This window comes from Cavia porcellus, unplaced genomic scaffold, assembly GCF_034190915.1.
Source record: "Cavia porcellus strain 051 isolate PalLab524CR breed Dunkin Hartley unplaced genomic scaffold, mCavPor4.1 scaffold_1, whole genome shotgun sequence".
NCBI lineage: Eukaryota > Metazoa > Chordata > Mammalia > Rodentia > Caviidae > Cavia > Cavia porcellus.
In genome coordinates this window covers 221,137,775-221,157,499 of record NW_026947484.1, presented here as the reverse complement: position 1 = coordinate 221,157,499, position 19,725 = coordinate 221,137,775, and the positions used below count along the sequence as shown (strand labels likewise).

The window sequence follows — 19,725 nt, the reverse complement described above, 5'->3', positions numbered from 1 at the left end:
AACTACAGAAGGAAAAATCGCCCTTCATTCTTGGTAAATTTAAGGTAAAAGCCTCGTTTTGAGACTGAGTAGGCAGGAGGTACATCCATAGGAAAGGAAGTATAATACTGTCCACAGGGGAGGAAGCAGGTAATAATTGCAAGCAACCGCAAGACTGGTGAGCAACTGATTCACAGTCTCCTTCCTGTGTTTTCTCTCCTGAAGGAGTTCTGCTATCCAGCCGGAAGGGGAAGCAGATTAGCACAAAACAAATACAAGTGAGGGGTGTTGGTAACACATTCCAGAGATGAGCTCTAAACTTCTACCTTCTTGCATAGAAGACACGTCCAAAGACTTCCCAGACACACACACTGCTGAACTGAAGAGCCTATCTGGCCTCCCCACAGATCTGAGCTGTTGTTAGTGACTTTTTTTTTTTGGTACTAGGAATCAAACTCACAACCAAGTGCTTGCAAGGCAGGCATTTATGCCGCTGAGCTAAATTCCCGGCCCTAGTGACTTTTATTTAACCAATATGATGTGGTAAAAGTAATATTCTGAAAGTCCTAAGTCATGTCAAAAGAAGCATTGCTACTTCCTCCTGGTCTCTTGAATAACTCCTTCTGAGGATAACCCTTTTTGAAACCAGCCTCAAAATTGGGAGAGGCTGAGTAGGTTAAAACGCCACGTGGAAGGTGTCTGGTTGACAGTTCCAGCTGGGCCCATAAACCAGCATCACCCTCTGGCCATTCTGGCTATCCAGCTGCATCAAACTTACAGATGGCTCCATACTGCAAGTGCCAGGGAACCCCATGAAAGAACTGTCCAAAGGAACACACTGGGCACCATAAGAGGAAACAGTAAATTATGTTTTTAAGCTACTGTACTTTGGAGCGGCGTATCAGGCAACAACATACCATCAGAACAATTACCAACTAGCCTATACCATCCATAAACTAGTTAACGTCTTTGGATCTCAGTTTCTTCATCTACAAAACCTCGAAGGTCATCTTAAAGCAGGTGATTCTATACCTTCATTTATCAAGACTGCTTCAGAAAGATGGTCAGTGTTGTGTCTGTGTTGTGTTTTATTTTTGTCCTACTGAAATGACCATGCTCAAGTGAAATCTTTTCAAAATAACCCAAGATCGTCTAGGTAGAGCAAATGTTTAAGGAGGACTGAAAGAAGTAAGTGATGTACTAACGAAGAAGAAAGAAATACAACGAGTAGTGCAAATTTAACACAACCTTTCACTTTAAAAAAAAAAACTTGAACTACTTACCTATCGGTGTATTCAACACGTTTAATAACAGAAATGGTTTTATCTAATTTGTGTTTTGCTTTGAAAACTACTCCATATCCACCTTCACCAATTGGTACTATGTCTTCATAGTCTTTGGCAATCCTGAAAGATAAATACCATTGTTATTCTGAGGTTCAGAATTCGTCCCCTTCCCCACCCAAACATCCTTATGTGAAATGCATTGCTAACACCATTTTCTCTAACATTAAAGGTTCACTTGATGCACAAAGAATGGGCCCTTCTCCTTTTCTTTTTTTTTGGGGGGTCTTTTTTGTTTTTATCGGCACCAGGGATCGAACTCACGACTGCCTGCTTGCAAGGCAGGCGCTTTTGCCGCTGAGCTAAACCTCCAGCCCCTCCCTTCTCCTTTTCTTCCCTCTGCCATGTAGAGTCCAATATAACAGATCACCCGAGGGATCACAGTTGACTCTTGGCTGTGGAAAAGCCAGGACAAGGAATACTTTCCTCAATATGAAACTTTAGAAAGAGTTGCTCTATCGTGTTCTATAGCTACTATCTCGCTGTCATAAGAACTTTTACGGAATGTATGTTCCAAGCCTGCTTTTGTCTTTCTCTTCCTCTTCCTCTACCCCCAGTTTCATCATTAAGCTTCACCAAATCTTCCAAAACACATCACTGGCACCTGCCCCCTGGTCTCCACCATCTTCACCCGGTCCATGGTCCCCGCAAGTTATTTCAGTAGCTTACCTGGACACCCCACTTCCTCCCGTGAACCCACTCCAAACCTGACCATGCAACCAGGGCGATCATGTCTCTCTCCTGCCTAATCCTCTCGTAGCCTACTTTGCATTCAGCAAAAACCAGAAAGGCCATGCAGGACACACAAGGGCCACACGACATCCCGCCACTTCCCTGCCCAGCGCCATCCTATGGCACTGTGGCCATGTTCACCGCAGTCTGAGCAAAGCACCTTGCTTCCTCAAGCACGTGTTACTCTCCCCCTCTCACCTGCTCTTCCTTTCACCCCCTTCTCTGTTCTAACACATCCTTACAGTATTAGACTACACATAGACTTAAATATGACCTCAGAGAAGCCTTGCCTCACCCCCACGCTAAATCCAGGGGTCGTTTCTATTATTCACCATTCTATTGCCTTTCCTCTAGAGAGATGGCCATGTTTTGTAATTACAGACTTTTAATGTTATGATTTATTTAACATCAGTCATCCCCTCAAAATCCCATGAAAGGAGAAACTAGTTCTCTTTGTTCTGATGCTCAGCACAGTGCCAGATATATATTAGACAATTAATAAATATTTATTAGTTTACTTTTTAAACTTATATTCAATGCTCTGCTATGTCAAACAAGTTTCTTCATTTTATATTTAATTTAAACACAAATGTATCATCTACCCCAGAGAGATTCTTTTTTCAAGTGAATTCTGGCATGGGAACTGGAAAAAAGAAAACAAACCCAAGTATACCTAGTCTGCTTCCTAAGAACTTTTTTGGTAGAAACAAAAAAATCACTATAAGAAATATGAAATTTTCTCAACATGAAAATTTCCATGGATGTCAGAGAAGCTCAGTCAGCATCAGGGAGGTCTGCATTTGCCACATACCGTCTGGACCCATCTAAACCTCACTGCTCCAAGAGGCAATGGCTGCTTGTGGGGCCAACTGGACTACAACTATTCACTGTTTGGGTGGAAATATAATTTAATTTTCACCTGGCCCTAAAGAAGCTGTTTTTGAATGAGCAAGCCTATCTTTAAGAAAAGTTGATCCCGCAGTTATCTCTTACCTTCCATTCACAGAATTCTCATTGTCTTCTATATCAGCATTGGCAAATTTTGCTGCCAAATTTCTAAAAGACAAGAATGTAAAACTCAAGTAAAACCAAAATCAAAAATAACTTGTTCTGAGAAGGTTCTATGCCTTGCGCTGGGCTTTTCATACTCTACATCAACTATGTGAATAACAGGGTTGCCGCTATATAAAGTTCTTCTCTATAAAGTTAATTTCCTTATGGCTTTCCTATATCTGCTAATAATTTTATACCCCTTTCCTGGTTCTTTTTCACCTTCATGCAACCACTGCTGGCGTGTCCCTAGCCTCTCCTGTGCTGTGGAATTGCACCTCCTGGCTCGGTTCCTCTGCCTGCCATTCCTCACAGGAGGTGAGTCACCTGTAACTGCAAATTCGAACAACACTTTAAACATATCTGTATTGCTGTCTTCCCTGTGAGTCCTTAATCTTCTACTTCCTTAATATCATCAATATTTTATTTTATTTATTTATTTTTGTATTTTTTGTATTTTTACCGGTACCAGAGATTGAACTCACGACTGCCTGCTTGCAAGGCAGGCACTCATGCCGATAAGCTAAATCCCCAGCCCTATCATCAATATTTTAATTCTTCTCTGTATCCCATCCAGTGTAAAGCAGTCTTCAGATCCTTGTTCTCCTTTCTCTCTCTGTCTGCCTACTGTACTCTATCCCCTGGGTCACTCTCCCTTTACAGTCTTTCTCACAAATTTTCCTCACTGCCCCGATAACCATGGCTGTGGGCCTGATCATCTCACACATCGACCTCTTTCTTCACCATCCAACATGTGCACCAGAAGTCCTCTGTCTTCAATACATGCACCTACTGTGCAGGATAAACTGGGGACTCACTCGGACTCCTGTGGTCATGTCACTCTCACTCCTGACTGTCTTTACATCCTTGCTTTTCCCTTCAGTTAAAGGAACCAACTCATCATAATTTACACAGTATTTGGTCTTTTTAAAAGTCATATTATTATACTCTCTTTACTTGTTCATAAAATAATGCACTTCTCTTGAAAACACCTCTTTGAGAGCAGTTATCATCAGCCTTATCCACAATAATGTCCTTCACTAATTGATCTAATAACATAATCAGAAGGCTTTGTGTTTCAGTATAGCATGTGCATATACTAAAATTAAATGTTCATGGATATCAAGCTTTCTACCTTTTCTGAAACTCGGCTCACATACACATATAAAGCACAAATACTGAAGATGTAAAGATAACAAAGTCTTACATAATATTTCAGTCCAAAACATTCGATCAATAGTGATACTCACATTTTCACTTTCCTTAGCTTGCTGGCAAAACCATTCTACAACAAAAGAAATTGAAAAAAGCTCTCAGATGATGAAATCAATGGTCTTGTTTCTTTAGCCAACTCTGGTCTTATCTGTTAGTCTGTAAGAGTAACCGCTTTATACTTGTTTCTAATCTCAATAAAGCCACGTACCAACACTTAGTACTGTGAAACTTCAAGGATTCCACTCCTGTGGGCTTGAAGCGGTATCTATGTGTTGTTTGCATTTGTGTTTTCCTGATTCTTAGTGAAATAAAGCATCTGTTCATGTTTGTTGCTCAGGTGGGTTTCTCATTTCCAAATTGCCTATTTGTCTATATTTTCTACGGAGTTGCTTATCTTTTTCTTATTAATTTGTAGCTCTTTATAAAGAGAATATTTTATAAGAAATTGCCTGGTTTTTAGGTTTAGTTTGGATTATGGTTTTATTTACTTATTTATTTATTTATTTTGGTACCGGAGATCAAACTCACGACCTTGCATTTGCCAAGCAGTCTAAACCCCCGACCCTTGTTTGGATTATGTTTACTTCTGATTTTAAAGAACAGAAGCAGAGGGCTAGGGATTTAGCTCAGTGGCATAAGCACCTGCCTGGCAAGCGTGTGGTCATGAGTTTGAAAGCCGGTAACAACAACAACAAAAAGAACAGAAGTAAAATAAATTTTTAAATATTGTTCAGTTGTGGAAAAGAGACCTAGAATAGCAAAGGCAATTCTGAGCAACAAATGCAAGGCAGGAGGCATCTCAATTCCTGACTTGAAACTATACTACAAAGCCACAGTGATAAAATCAGCATGGTACTGGCAAAGAAATAGACCTGAGGATCAATGAAGACACTCAACCACCTGATTTTTTTTTTCCTCTTTTTATCGGTACCAGGGATGGAAGTCACAACCGCCTGCTTACAAGGCAGGTGCTTATGCCGCTGAGCTAAAACCCCAGCCCCAACCACCTGATATTTGATAAACATGCTAAACATGCTCACTAGAAGAGGATAGCCTTTTTAATAAATAGTGTTGGAAAAACTGGCTTTTCACATGCCAAAGACTGAAACTAGACCCATGCCTATCACCATGCACAAAACTAAAGTCTAAATGGATCAAAGATCTAAATATTAAAATAGAAACACTAAATCGACTGGAAGACCAGGTAGGCAGAAGTCCTGGAGATGTAGGGATAGGCAGAGAATTCATGAACACAATGCAAACTGCACTGGAAACACTTCAACGAATCAACAACTGGGATCTCGTATTACTGAAAAGTTTCTGCACTTCAAAAGAAATCACCAACCTAGTGTAAAGAAAACCCACAGAACGGGAAAGAATTTTAGCCAGCAATCCCTTAGACAAAGAATTTATATCCAGAACATATTGAATTTAAAAATATCAAACCCCCCAAATTCGAAGACCCTCTCCAAGAATGGGCATTGGAGATGAACACAGTTCTCAGATGAATATATACAAATGGTAAATAAATACATGAAGAAATGTTCACCATCACTGGTCATTTGAGAAATGCAAATTAAAACAGCATTGAGATTTCATCTCACTCCGGAAAGAATGACTCCCATCAAGAAATCAATTGATAACAAACATTGGCGAGGATGTGGGGAAAAAGGAACACTGCTCCACTGTTGGTGGGAGTGTAGACTGGTGCAGCCACCATGGAAATCAGTATTGAGATTTCTCAGAAGACTAGGATTGGAAGTTCCATTCAATCCAGCTATTCCCTTCCTGGGTATTTTCCCAGAAAAACTGAAAAGATCATGTCACAGTGATATATGTGTACCTATGTTCATAGCAGCCAATTTCTAATAGCTAAATCTTGGAAACAACCAAAATGTCCATCAACCGCAGAGTGGATGAAAAAGATGTGGTATTTTTATACAATGGAATATCACCCAGCTATAAAAAAGGATGATCTTGAGGTCTTCACATTGAAATGGAGGCAACTTGAGATTATCCTCATAAGTGAGATAAAAGAGAATCATATTTATAAGTATCACATTGTGTGTCTAGTGTAAAAAGTAATAAGAACTGTAGGAGTAATGAAATTCAAAATGTGAAATTGATATTGGAAAGGAGAGGAAAGAAAATGCTCTAAAGGATACAACTGCATGTATGTTTAAGTGTGTAAGACTGATGACCCTATTACTAAGCTTTTTTTGGATCGTTGAGCAGAACTGTTTGCAGTCTCACTGTTTGAATGTACACGTTGTATCTTTTAATTTTGTAACTTGAACAACTATTTCTAAGATGACAGTATGTAATTTATCAACTAGTGATTTCTTAATTTTTTTTTAATTCTGTATTGTTGCTATCTTTTTTTCTCTTTAAATTTTAAAAACATAAACAAAAATATTGTTCAGTTGTGGAAGGGAAAAACAAGATCATAGGAATAATTAAAGACAGAAGGGAAGGGGAGGAAAGAAGTGTGGTAGGTAGAGGTTTGCATGTAAGAAAGGGAGCTTAATGAAGGAAAGGAGGTGCGTCTGAAGGTTGCTAAAACCATTATTGAGAAAGAGCACAAGAGGCAAAAGTATAAGAAATATAGTAGGACACTAGAGATCATTTCTAAATGAGGAAACACAGGAGCACAAGATCAATGAGAAGCTTAGAGACTGCTACTGTACCATGGCAGAACAACTGCTTCCCCTGTGCCAGCTGCACGCATTTGCTGAGCAGTCATTTTCAGATGGTTGTTCAGAGGCTCTGGAAGGAAGGGAAAATTGTGAATTATGAATTATGAATTCTTTTCATCAGTAATTTCCTTCTGTAAATTCTCCTTGAACATTAAATGCTCTGATAAAAATTGCTTTTTAGGACAGCAATTCCTCCTTCTCTTTTCTTCTTCTCCTCTCCCGCTTCCTTCCTCTTCCTTTTTTCCTCCTCCTCCTTCTCCTCCTCCTTCTCCTTATCTTTCTCCTCCTCATTTAGTTTTGGTGCTGGGATCAAACTCAGGACTCCAATAGGCAGGCACTCTACCACTGAGCTAAACCTCAGCCTTCAGGTGGTAATTTTTTTTTTAGGCAGGGTCTCACTATGTAGCCCAGCCTGGCCTTGAAGTCACAGTGATCTCCTGTGTCAGCCTCCTGAGTGCTGGGATTATAGGCATGCACCACCATGCCCGGCTCAGGGAATAATCTAAACATGTTATAATCACAGATCATTTTCCCCAAACTTACAATGCTTTGGAAGAGCTGTTTCCAGAGTCACTGGAGTCAGTAGAAGAATACTCATTAGACATCTGGGGAGTTTTCTGAAAGAAAAAGCTGCCCTCAGCACGTTTTTAAATGTAACTAATCCCTTCTTTATAGTGGGCCCATCTCTATTATATTTATTTTCCCCACACTTGACAAATTTGAAACACTTACAAAATTAGCACATTTTTAGATATTTGATCTGGATTTTACAAACAGCCCTGAGATGTCAAGAAAACTTCCATCCCTCTGGCTCATTGGTGGGACACAACATGGAGGAATCATTTTCTGTACAGCTGGCTATCTTGGCATTATATAAACACAGTTTAACCTCTAATCAACTTCAGAGGGAATTTTGAAATACAAAAAGTAAGCAGCACATACCATCGAGATTTCTTTCGAAATCTTATCAAATGCAAGTTTGGCAGCCAACTGTTTTGCATCCTTTTTAGTTGAAGCTACTCCAAAACCATATACTTTCTGCCCAATTTTGCATTTAAATTGAAATCTAAGAGAAAAGATTGAGTACAGATCAAAACATCAAAAATATAATAAAGCTGAGTTACGATTTGAAATTAATGTTAACATTATTAGCCAGACTTATAATTCACGTCTTCTATAACTTAAACCTGCAATAGAACGGTTGAGTTTATCTGAGTAAACAGGACTGGGCGATATCACAGCTTCCATTTCCCACACAAAGCACTGATTGACTGCTCTGAAACCCCCTAAAGGTCAAGAGATTTACAGATAGAGAATGAATTGAGAGACCAAGTAAATTTTTCAAAGATGCTCAAATGGCGTTTTCATAGGGGGAAGTTTGAAGTTATAGTACCACTGGGTGGAGGGATGAGGAAAAGATGGATTTTGCTTTAACTTTATGCCTAAATGTAGCTGATAGGCACAAAAATCTATGAAAATCCCCCACAGTGCACCCCATCACCCCATCATGAAATTCATACTGTCCGCACACTATATATTTGACATTTGAGGTTTAGGCAAGGGTCTTTGAACATTCATATAAAATTTTACTACTTTTCTTTTTTGAGACAGAGCCTCTCTTTGTAGTTCACTCCAGCCTCAAACTTGCAGCAATCCTACCTCAGCCTCCTGAGTGCTGGGGTTACAGGCATGCACCATCATCCCTGCAAAAACTACTCTTAAGAGATGAAGCAATGCACATCAATTTATGTCATGGAATTTACTACATATTACTACAAAATCATTCCAGAATTTGTACTTTTTTTTTTTACCTTATTTTTCAGTTGTAGGACACACAAAAAAAACATCTTTGCTAGGCTCTGAATTAAAGAGCTGGGTGAGTAACAGGATTGTTTCTATACATCCTCTCTGGTGCCAAATAAACTTCTCTTTTTTCGGTAACTAACACTGAAGTGTTTAATCCAAGGAAATTGAAAAGGTGAATTATGGGGAAATAAAATAGTCTCACTTATTGAGATTGGCCCATGGAGTCCACTTTTGACTATTTCATTCCAATAATACTATCACATTTTTCTCTTCCTGGCTCCATCCTAAAAACTGTTAAGTGTAAAAGGCAAATAGCTGAGTCCCTTTACAGGACAGTATCCTACAGTGATGGTTTAGCTATTGGTCACTTAGAGATTTTTCTTCTTTTCACTGAACTGCTTGGTTGTCGTTTGGATACAGTTTTCCTCAAACACATTTGCTTTCTGATTTCCCAGTTTCAATTCTTTCTTTATCCTACTTCCATAAGTCTTGTTTCACTAATGTTGTTCTTAGAGACTCCCAGGATTAGTGTTGTTCTTAGAAACGCTCCATCATAGCCCTGAAATCTGCTGTCTTCACAGTTCAGGGCTAACATCGTTTCTTCTGTTATTTGGTATTTGATCAAATGCCTGGACTCTCTAGTCAGAAAATGGTTAGGAGTCATTAATCCGCATTTCCGGACAGTTTCCACACAGCTACTGTCATTATGACCACAGGGACAGAAGGCTTGTGTCTCTCAGCAGGGGAACCCTGTGATCATTAGGTACTCAAAAGACTAACCATCCAAACACAGGTTTAGAAGTCTTGGTTGGAGATTTAGCTCAGCGGCATAAGCACCTGCCTTGCAAGCAGGTGGTCATGAGTTCCATCCCCAGTACCGATTTAAAAAAAAAAGAAATATAGCAGTCTCAGGCTGAGGATTTAGCTCAGTGTCTCAAATGCTTCCCTGGTAAGCGTGAGGTCGAGTTTGATCCCAGGTACAAAAAAGAAAGAAAGTACAGTAAGCTGTAATGAAAACTCTTGCTGTCCAATGAAGTGACTCAGCTATTTACTTTTTACCCTGATGTCTTTTAGGTCACAACTAGGAGAGAAAAATGTAACAGTATTATTGGAATGAAATGGTTAATCTCAATAATTAGGTCTATTTTATTTTTGTGGAGTTCATCTTTTTGGTTCCTCTCAGTTAAGCATGTCATCATTAGATACTTAAAAGAAAGTCATCTATGTGGGTTACCAGGATGAAACAAGAGCTATAGAAACATTTTTTCTTCTTGCTAATCATGGGTAACTGGAATTGTAGAAAACAAAACTCTGCATAAGGGAAGGCTATTGTAAAGAATTTACCTGAATTTGAGCAATCATGGCGTGGACTTCACGGCACTAGCAATTAAATATTTTTAATTAAAACATGTCCAGAGATGGACATGGTGACACATAAGTGCAGTTCCAGCTACTCAGGAAACTGAGGAGGGGAGATCTGTCGTGTCCATGAGTTAAAGATCAGCCTGAATAACATGGTAAGACTTAACTCTCAAAAATAACTTCTAAGTCACATAAAACTTTCCATGTAGATCACATAAAAAGAAAACTATCTCTGAAAACTAGATATGAAAATAAGTTCATTTTCTTGTTTAGATATAGTGAAACAGAAAGAAAATTACATCTTACCTTTGAGGTCCCTCTTCCCCCAAATCATATTCATAATTTATAAGTAATCTGTACTTCTGGGAAAACCTATTGAGAAGGCCTACATAATTTCCATTGGCTGATTCTTCTGAAGTATCCCTTGGCATCAAGGATGAAGAACTACTTTCCTACAATAACACAGAAAAACTGTTTAACATAAAGGACAAAAATTTAAACCCTTTTTTGAGCTGGGTGTGGTGGCACACACCTGTAATCCCAGCACTTGAGAGGCAGAGTCAGGAGGATTATAGTAAGCTCGAGGCCAGCCTGAGCTACACAGTGAGTTCAAGGCTAGCCTAAATTACATGGTGAGACTCTGTCTCAAAAGACGAAAAAATAAAGATAAAAAAGATGTAAGCCTCTTTCTAAAAGTAAGTTACTATATGAACAATTTGAAAAAGAATTGAGATTTTATGTATTTCCCAATTATATTACTTTAAAAAGGTAACATACACTTGGAGAAAATATAAATATACATTCTTTACCATAAAAAAGAAATCAATAAATTATTCTTTTAATTAAAAATATTAACCAACAAATAAAAATTATATATATTTAACATATATAATATGTTTTGAAAAATGTATACATCAAGGAATGCTAAATGGAGATAATTAACATGCATCATCTTACTTAATTATCTCTTTTTTGGTGGTAGAAACAAAATCTAGGCTCAGAAATTTTCAAGTATGCAATATATTAATTCACTCATATCCTTTCATAACTTCATTATGAAAAAATAAAGATAACCTATTTTCTTATTTTTTCATGCAAAGTACAGTAATACTTTGTAGCTTGCTATATGCTTTTTTGGTCTTTTGAGACAGAGTCTCACTATGCAGTTGAAATGGCCTTGAGCTCACTTTGTAGCCCAGGCTGGTTCTGAACTTGCAATGATCCTCCTGCATCAGTCCTTCGAGTGCTAGAATTATTATATGTTTTCTAAATCTCAAAAAACAGGATAACAAGTATTAAATTAAAGCTATGTCTCACATCACAACCTGGTGGAAAAGATGAATAAAACATAATCATTCCTACTTTTTGTACCTGTTTTTTGCAATCTCACAAGTTTTTCTACTTTATTAACCGCACCAAAGTACCAGCTATTGGTTTTATTATCTTCTTTATTACTTCTTTTGGTTTCTTCTGCATTAATTTCTGCCATCATTATTACGGTCTTCAGCTTCTTGGCAGGCATTCTATTGTTATTGTTTTTGTTTTTTTAACTTCTTGACTGCACTTTCCTAACAAAACTTGTAAGCGATTTTGATTATTGTTAAGTTTTACTGGAAAGGTAACATCTTCAATTAAGATTTTTCAGGAAAGTATCTTTTTTTTTTTGGTCTTTTTCCTTTTTATCGGTACCAGGGATCTAACTCACGACTGCCTGCTTACAAGGCAGGTGCTTATGCCGCTGAGCTAAATCCCCAGCCCCAGGAAAGTATCTTGATAGCCAAATTCTTTCAACTTCTTTGGTATCTGTCATGGTTTATGTCTGAGGCCCCCAGGCCTCATGAGTTTGCATTGTGCATTTGTTATTCGTTCATTGTCTAGTGCTTGGATTGATGGTGTCAGTGCTCCACCCACAAAGGGGTGGAGCCAGGATGTGATGTAATGGCAGGAAGAAGGTGTGTCTTTTTTGTTGTTTTTTTGCTTCTTACTCTGTAAAAAGGTATGTCTTTCGCTTTGCTGGTTCAGGCTTTCTGTTTGCGGCCACCATGAACTGCGGCCCAGCCCTGCCCGCCTGTCTTGGAGCCAACTAAGTGTGGACTGAAACCTCCAAAAACTGTAAGAAATAAACCTTTCCTTTCCCAACTTTGGGCGTCAGGTATTTTGTCTCAGCAACGAGTAAAAAGTAACTGAGACAGTATCTGAGAATGATCTGTAGTCTCAAATGTAAGTGATATTCTAGCTCATTTTATAACCATTGCTTTATGGTCTCCTGTGTTTTAATGTTGCAACAGACAGCATGACTTCTTTTCACTTTGTGTTTATGTTTTTTTCTACTCAGATCTTTGCAGAATTTCTCCTTTCTCCCTGGAGCTATTTTCACAAGGATCAATGTTGTTCTTGGGGTTTGGCATTTTCCTATATCTAGAGTTATTTTAATCTGCAGTTGGGTGTTTAATTCATTCGCATTCTCAACTGAAATTTATTTAGTTTTATTTGTATGCTTAGCACTGGGGATCAAACCCAACGTTTCCTTCATGCTAAGCACACCCTCTACTACTGAGCTACACTATGTTCACATCTTCAGGGAAACACACTGTGTAATAGTTCTTCATTAGTCACCCTGTACATCACTTTCCCTACAAGCACATGCATCTGTTTGTCTGTTTCCATTGAACTTTTTCAATCAGCTGGAGAGGACTCTTCCCAGGACTTGTAAGTTCACTTTTTTTTTGGTACCAGGGACCAAACTCACGACCTTGTGCTTGCCAGGTAAGCACTTATGCCACTGAGCTAAATCCCTGGCCCTGTAAGTTCACTTCTTACCGAACATTTCTCCCTTACCACATTTGTTCAGCTTTACAAGACTGAACTGCTGCTGGCACTCTACCTAGGTGCGACTCAGCTTTGCCCTTGTTTCCTAGGGTTTCACTGAAATGGAGACAGGGAAAGAGACTGAACTACAACTCTTAGATGTTAAAGAATTTCAAAATTCATTCTATATGTGAATATTCTTTCACAGAAAAATGCAAGCTATTCGTGAGTAATCTTTTAATAAGAAAAAAAAGCCAAGGCCTACCTTTTTTTCTTGATTAAGTATAGTAAAAGCTATTTTGGCGGCAGAATTTTTTGCATCCTGCTTTGTTCTACCTTCACCTTGTGGAAATGTTCTGTCTTCTATAATAACTCGAAATGTAAACCTGATTACAAAGAGAAGATTTATAATCATTACACATTCGTGAATTATGTAAGCACACATCTTCAATCACCACTGCCTCTCCTGATCACCTTTAAAACTTCAATCTACGTCCAGCATAAAATTTACACAGCCACCCCAAGTAGAAAAATGCCCCATCTTCTTGAAAATAGAGAGGCTTATCTTCCCTCCCCTTTTTTTCTTTTTGCTGGAATCAGCTGAAGATACCACTCTCTCTCAAGAGGACTTGCACAGAACTCTGACAACTTTGCAATAAGGCTAAAGTATTGCCCTCAAAATTATATTTATATATTATTTATATTATATATAAATTTATATCTATAGAATATAGCTTATATATTTATATTTATAGAATATAGCTTTTTTTTTCCTTTTGGTGATTGAATCCAAGGCCTCACATATGCCAAAACATACTCTATCATTGAGCTATACCCCCAGCCCTTGACATATCTTTTGGATAGCAATTTACACTGAGTTGTGTGGCGGTCCTGTCACAGACAGTTTCTCATATGAAACTTTTACTCCATGCTTCTGCTGGTATTTATTAAGTTCTTCTATGTAGAAACCTGCTGAAAGACCAGTCGCCATTTTTCCTGATAACCTATAAAAGAAAAGATGCTTTAATGAGTGACACTCAGAGAACATTGTATCAACCTCTGTAACAGGGCAGCAGAGGGTTGGGATTCTCCTTTCCATGACTCATTTTAGTTTCATGTAAATTCAGAAAAAGCATTATTTCAAAACCTCTCTTCCTCCCTTATGGACTTCACATTCACTTTAATTTCTCCAAAACATTGTACTCCCAGAAATCAAGTGGCCAAAGAAAACAGAAACGCCTTCTCGTTACCCTGCTGTCGGTTTTCCCGGAGTGTCAAGCAAATCCGCCCACCCACTCGGGAAAGGAAAAAAGGTGCAGAGTAGAATTAACAATTTACGTTCAGAACAAAATTTACTATATATGTAAGTTAAGTTTATGAAATCATGAAGGATTTTATCTGCTTGGAAGTAGATTCCCTCTGTGAAAGCCCAAAAATCTCCTCCTTTGGAATGTACAGAAATTAGTTTTAGGACAATTTCTCCAGTTTTAAGGTTTGGGTCTGAGATATTCCACCAAAGGCTCATTGTTGATAATTTGGTTGCTGATGGGCTTTTGGGAAATGTTTGAATTGTGAGGTCTCTGATATCATCAGTGGATCACTTCTGAGACCATAATTTGAAGGCATCACTGGGGAGTGATACAAGAGATAGAGCCTACTTGAAGAGAGTGCAGGATAGGAGGGGCTTGGGGACTTTGTCTGGCCTCTCCCTTGGGACCATATTTGACCTCTTCCTCTCCAGATGGCAAACCTTTTTAGAGACCAAGTGCCCAAACTGCAACCCTAAACCTACTCATTTATTGCAAAGTATCAACACTACAACTAAATCTTTGTTTTTTGTTTTTTTGTACCCCGGGATCAAACTCATGACCTCACACTTGCCAGGCAGGGGCTTGTGCCACTGAGCTAAATCCCTGGCCCAATACAAAGCAGCTTTTTACTGAACGGTCAAAGTTTGCATTTGGTGTGCTGTGGCACAATTAATGTGATTTTTGCTGTCGTACACATGATAATTTGTCAAATCTTGGCTGCGGCAACTTGGCTCGTGTGATAACAGGGAGGGTTCTACACACCCACTGCATGGCACGCATTCCACAGGTTTGCCAACCCTGCTCTAGCCCCTTTATCTCTGTCTCCCTCCACTCTGGCCTCTCTCACTCCCTGACTGCCAGGGAGTAGCAGCTTTCCTTCAACATGCTCACTCTTCCACCACCATACTTTTTCCCTGCCATGAGCCTAAAAGCAATGGAAACCCTGATCACTGAGTGAAACGTCTCAAATGATGAGCCAGAATAAATCTTCCCTACTTTACGCTGTTTTCTTCAAGAATTTTATCACACAGGAACCCAGACAAAGCAGAGGTAGCTATTCTATTTGCAGACAAAGCGGATTTCAAACCAAGACTGATCAGAAGAGACAAAAAAAGTTACTACATATTTGTTAAGTGAACATCCAAGAGAAGGGAATAACAATCATAAATATATATGCACTAAATACACACTCAACTATATAAAAGAAATGCTAATCAATATGAAAAATCAAGGCAACTGTAATACCTCAATACCTCACTGTCACATATAGATCAACTAGACAAAAAAAATCAACAAGAAGCTAGTAGAGCTGAATCAAACCTTTGAACAAATGGATTTAGTACATATCTATAGAGTGTTCCATCCCACAGCAACAGAAGATACATTCTTCTCAGCAGCACACTTTCTCCAAAATAGAACACATATTAGCTAATAGAACATGCTTAAGCAAATGCAAAAGAAATGAAATTATCCGATATGTATTATCAGATCATAGTGTAGTGAAATTGAAATCAATGGCAAAAGAAAACACAAAAACATATGGAAATTAAATAATATTCTTCTGGGGCCACAGATGAAATTAAAGAAGAAATGCGACAGCTTCTATAATCATATGATAATGCCAATATGACGTAACAAAACTTATGGGATGCAGTAAAAGCAGTCTATCCAGGGAAATTTATAGTAGTGAATTCCCACATCAGAAAAACAGAGCAAGCTCAAATAAATAACCTAAGGTTCAACCTCAAATTCTAGAAAAATAAAAGAAAGTCAAGCCCAAAGTTCATACAAAGGAGGACATTATAAAGATCAGAGCAGAAATTCATGCAATTGAGACTAAGAAAACAACACAAAGAATCAATGAATCCAAGAGTTGGTTCTTTGAAAGATTAAATAAAATCAACAAAACATTAGCCAACTTCATCCAAAGAAAAACAGAAAGACTCAAATTCATGCAGTTACCCATGAAAAAGGCAAAATTGCAATAGATCCTGTGAAATCAAGATGACTGACAATACCTATTTTGAGAACCTGTACTCTAACAAGATTTTAAACTCAAAAGAAACTGCACAAACTATGTGGCTCCCAGAGAGACAGAAGCCAGATCTCTCTCTCTGAGTCAGCGGAAATCATGCTGGGTCTGGGAGGACCACATCAAGGAGTCAGTTCAGCCTTCCGGTAAGCCACGGAAACCAGGAAGACAGAAGCCAGATTTCCCTCCTGGTGAGGCAACAGGCATGCGGGCTGAGAATCAAGAACCTCCCCACCACTACCAGAAGCAACTGGCTGGCTTGGAGGACAGGCTGAGGCACAAAAACAATTAAAGGCTTGTATTGTTTGATTGACTTTGCAGGCCTAAGGCCAGCAGTCTGAGTATCTGATAGGAGGATAAGAGTATGCAACATAGAAAATATAGGAGATTTCTTTCTGTCTTGTTTTTGATCTCACTGTATTGTTTGTTCCAATGTATTGTTTTGTTTTATTCAATGTTCTGTTTTGATTGGTTTTATTCTGCTTTGTTTTATTTGATTTTACTATGTCTAATTGAATGGGAAACCATTGTGATGATAACAAGATATATTATAGCAGCCATTGTTCATTTCCTATTATCCTGCTTTGAAGTTCTATCGTGCTTTCACTGCCTTGTTTTGACTAGCTTTACTCTGTTTTGTTTTGTTGGGCTTTATTCTCTTTAAAATAAAATAAAATAAAATAAAAAACTCAAAAGAAATAAATTCTTGAATATATATGAATTCCCAAAGGTGAATCATGAAGACATAAAAATTCAAAATAAACCTGTTTCAGTCAACGAAATTAAAGGCATAATTTAAAACTTATCTGCTTTCACCTCGCCCCAGAAAGAATGGTTAACATCAAGAAATCAACATATAACAAATGCTGGAGGGGCTGTGGGGAAAAACGAACCTTTCTCCAATGTTGGTGGGAATGTAGACTGGTGCAACTACTGTAGAAACCAGTGTGGAGATTCCTCAAAAACTAGGATGGGAGATCCCATTCAACTCAGCTATTCCCCTTTTAGGTATCTTCCCAAAAGAATTAAGAACATCATACCACAGCAATATATGTGCATGCATGTTTATAGCAGTTTAGTTTATAACAGCCAGATCTTGGAAACAGCCTAAATGCCCATTGATTGAGGAATGGATAAAAAAGATTTGGTATTTGTAAATAATGGAATACTATTCAGCCATAAAGAATGATAGACTGGACACTTTTATAGATAAATAGACGTGCCCTGAGTACCATACTTATTAGTGAAATGTCATGCATGCATAGTCATTACATTGTTTCATTAGTATGATAAGAAAAAAATGTATTTTGTCCTGGAGAGAATGACTTCAGCCAAGCAACCACTTGGGCCACACCTGCCTTTGCTTTTGCTGAGACCTACTATGAGCCATTTTGAGTTGACTTTTTAATGTCTTAGGAAATTTTTGATGTGTTATAAGGTTTGGGGTTTTTGCATGTGTATATCCAGTTGTTCCAGTGTGTTTATTGAGGGTACAATCCTTTTTCCACTTAATTGCTTTTGCTTCTTTGCCAGAAATTAAATGTCTGTTATGCAGGTATCTATTTTGGGACTTTATTATATTGGTACTTTGGTGGTTTGTCTCCCTTGATATCAATGCCATTTTGTCATGATTCGTGTAACTTTGTGATAAGTCGTGGGACTTTCCCTTTAACACAACTGTTTAGCCTACTCTGAGTCTTTTATTTTTAGAGAAATGTAAGGATCAAAATGTCCATCTCTATGAGGGATGATTCTGGCAGTCTGGGGAGGGGATTATGTTTTCTGATCTTCATTGTTTCTTCTGTTCATTGGTTTCAGTCTCTTTTATTTTTAATTTTTCAGGGAAAGATGTGGGAGTGTTCTGTCACTTTCTTCTTTCTGATAGATAGATGTACTTGGTGTTTAAAAAAATTTAATTTTAAACAAAAAAAAAATACTAATTTAAAAATAATAAAATCTACCAGCAAAGAAAAGCCCAGGTTCTGACAGATTCATTCCTGAATTCTGCAAGAAATTTAGAGATGATCTAATGCCACTACTCCTCCAACTCCTTAATGAAATTGAAAGGGGTGCAATACTCCCAAACTGATTACTGGAAGAAAGGATTACCCTGACACCAAAACCAGAGAGAAGCCCAACCAAAAAAGAGAATTACAGGTCAAGCTCTCCATAAACATAGCTGCAGAAATCCTCAAAATGATATTGGTAAACAAAATGCAGCAAGCCATCAAGAAGATTATATACCATGACCAAGTAGGATTCATTCCAGGAATGCAGGGATGGTTCAACAGATGCAAATCAGTAAATAAAGTATACCATGTTAACAGAGTCAAGCTTGGGTAAAAATCACATGATCATCTCAATAGATGCAGAAAAAGCATTTGACAAAGTCCAACACCCATTCATGATTTACAAAAAAAAAAAAAAAAACCCACAGAAAATTGGAATAGCAAGTCTTTATCTCAATCTGATAAAAGTCATAGTGCCACAGATTTAGCTCAGTGGTATAAGCACCTGCCCAGCAAGTATGGGGTCATGAGTTCAACCCTGGTAAAAAAAAAAAGAAAAAAATAGAACAAAACAAAACCCCATCTGTAACAAGCCAACAGCCAATATCATACTAAATGGTCAAAAACAAAACGCTTTCACTCTAAAATCAGGAACAAGACAAGGATGTCCGCTATCACTACTCCTATTCACTAGAGTTCTGGAAACATTAGCCAGAGCAATTAGACAACAGAAAGAAATAAAAGGAATAAGGATAGGCAAAGAAGAAGTTAAATTGTCATTATTTGCTGGTGACATTGTACTCTACATAAAAGATTCCAAAAACTCCACCAAAAGACTCCTAGAATTAACAACCAAATTTGGCAGCATAGCAAGATATTCAATTATCTATAGTCAGCACTCAATTATCTATAGTATTCCTATACATAAATAACAAACTCACTAAGAGAGAAATTAGGGGAATTATCCCTTTTACAATAGCATCAAGAAAAATGAAATACTTACGAAGCAATGTAATGAAAAAAGTGAAAGACCTATACACAAGAAGGAAGACTGAGAAGAATATCAAGAAATGGAAAGATATACACTTTGATTGAATAGTCAGAACCAGTATTAGTGAAAATGGTCATACTTCTAAAACTGTTACACACTTAATGAATTCCCAAACAAAACACCAATTGAGCACAACTCTCAGAACTAGAAAAAACAATTCAAAATTCATATCGAACTGGAAGAGATCTAGAATATCAAAAGAACTCTGAGCAACCAAGGCAATCCAGAGGGCAATACAATCCCTGACTAGAAGCCATATTACAAAACTACCATGATAAAAACAGCATGGTACATTAAAAAAAAACAAAGCAAACAAAACACAGACTCAAATA

General features: G+C 37.9%; 2 protein-coding genes across 7 annotated transcripts in view; one reads left to right on the top strand and one right to left on the bottom strand.

Moving 5' to 3' along the window:
- The window catches only part of Eif2ak2 (eukaryotic translation initiation factor 2 alpha kinase 2), a 36,290-nt gene extending 22,301 nt beyond the window's left edge, over nt 1-13,989 (bottom strand). For both annotated transcript variants that reach the window (XR_001201965.3, XM_003472904.5), the window contains exons 1-9: nt 13,864-13,989; nt 13,257-13,377; nt 10,490-10,635; nt 7,958-8,081; nt 7,559-7,632; nt 7,007-7,085; nt 4,355-4,389; nt 3,048-3,110; nt 1,263-1,385 (exon numbers count right to left, since the gene is read on the bottom strand). Coding sequence is in view for 1 of the 2 variants with exons in the window: in XM_003472904.5 (XP_003472952.3) it covers nt 1,263-1,385; nt 3,048-3,110; nt 4,355-4,389; nt 7,007-7,085; nt 7,559-7,632; nt 7,958-8,081; nt 10,490-10,635; nt 13,257-13,377; nt 13,864-13,982 (884 nt within the window). In the remaining variant the exon portion in view is untranslated. The remainder of the gene's footprint in view (nt 1-1,262; nt 1,386-3,047; nt 3,111-4,354; nt 4,390-7,006; nt 7,086-7,558; nt 7,633-7,957; nt 8,082-10,489; nt 10,636-13,256; nt 13,378-13,863) is intronic.
- Nucleotides 1-19,725, top strand: part of Gpatch11 (G-patch domain containing 11) — a 97,717-nt gene that overhangs the window by 43,290 nt on the left and 34,702 nt on the right. The window contains exons 10-11 of one of the 5 annotated variants that reach the window (XR_010040754.1): nt 3,358-3,422; nt 12,206-12,295. The exons of 1 other annotated variant lie outside the window; for it this stretch is intronic. The gene's annotated coding sequence lies outside the window, so the exon portion shown is untranslated. Of the gene's footprint in view, nt 1-3,357; nt 3,423-12,205; nt 12,323-19,725 lie in introns of those variants that run through there. 3 more of the 5 variants (XR_010040752.1, XR_010040751.1, XM_063229746.1) reach the window with 3 other exon arrangements.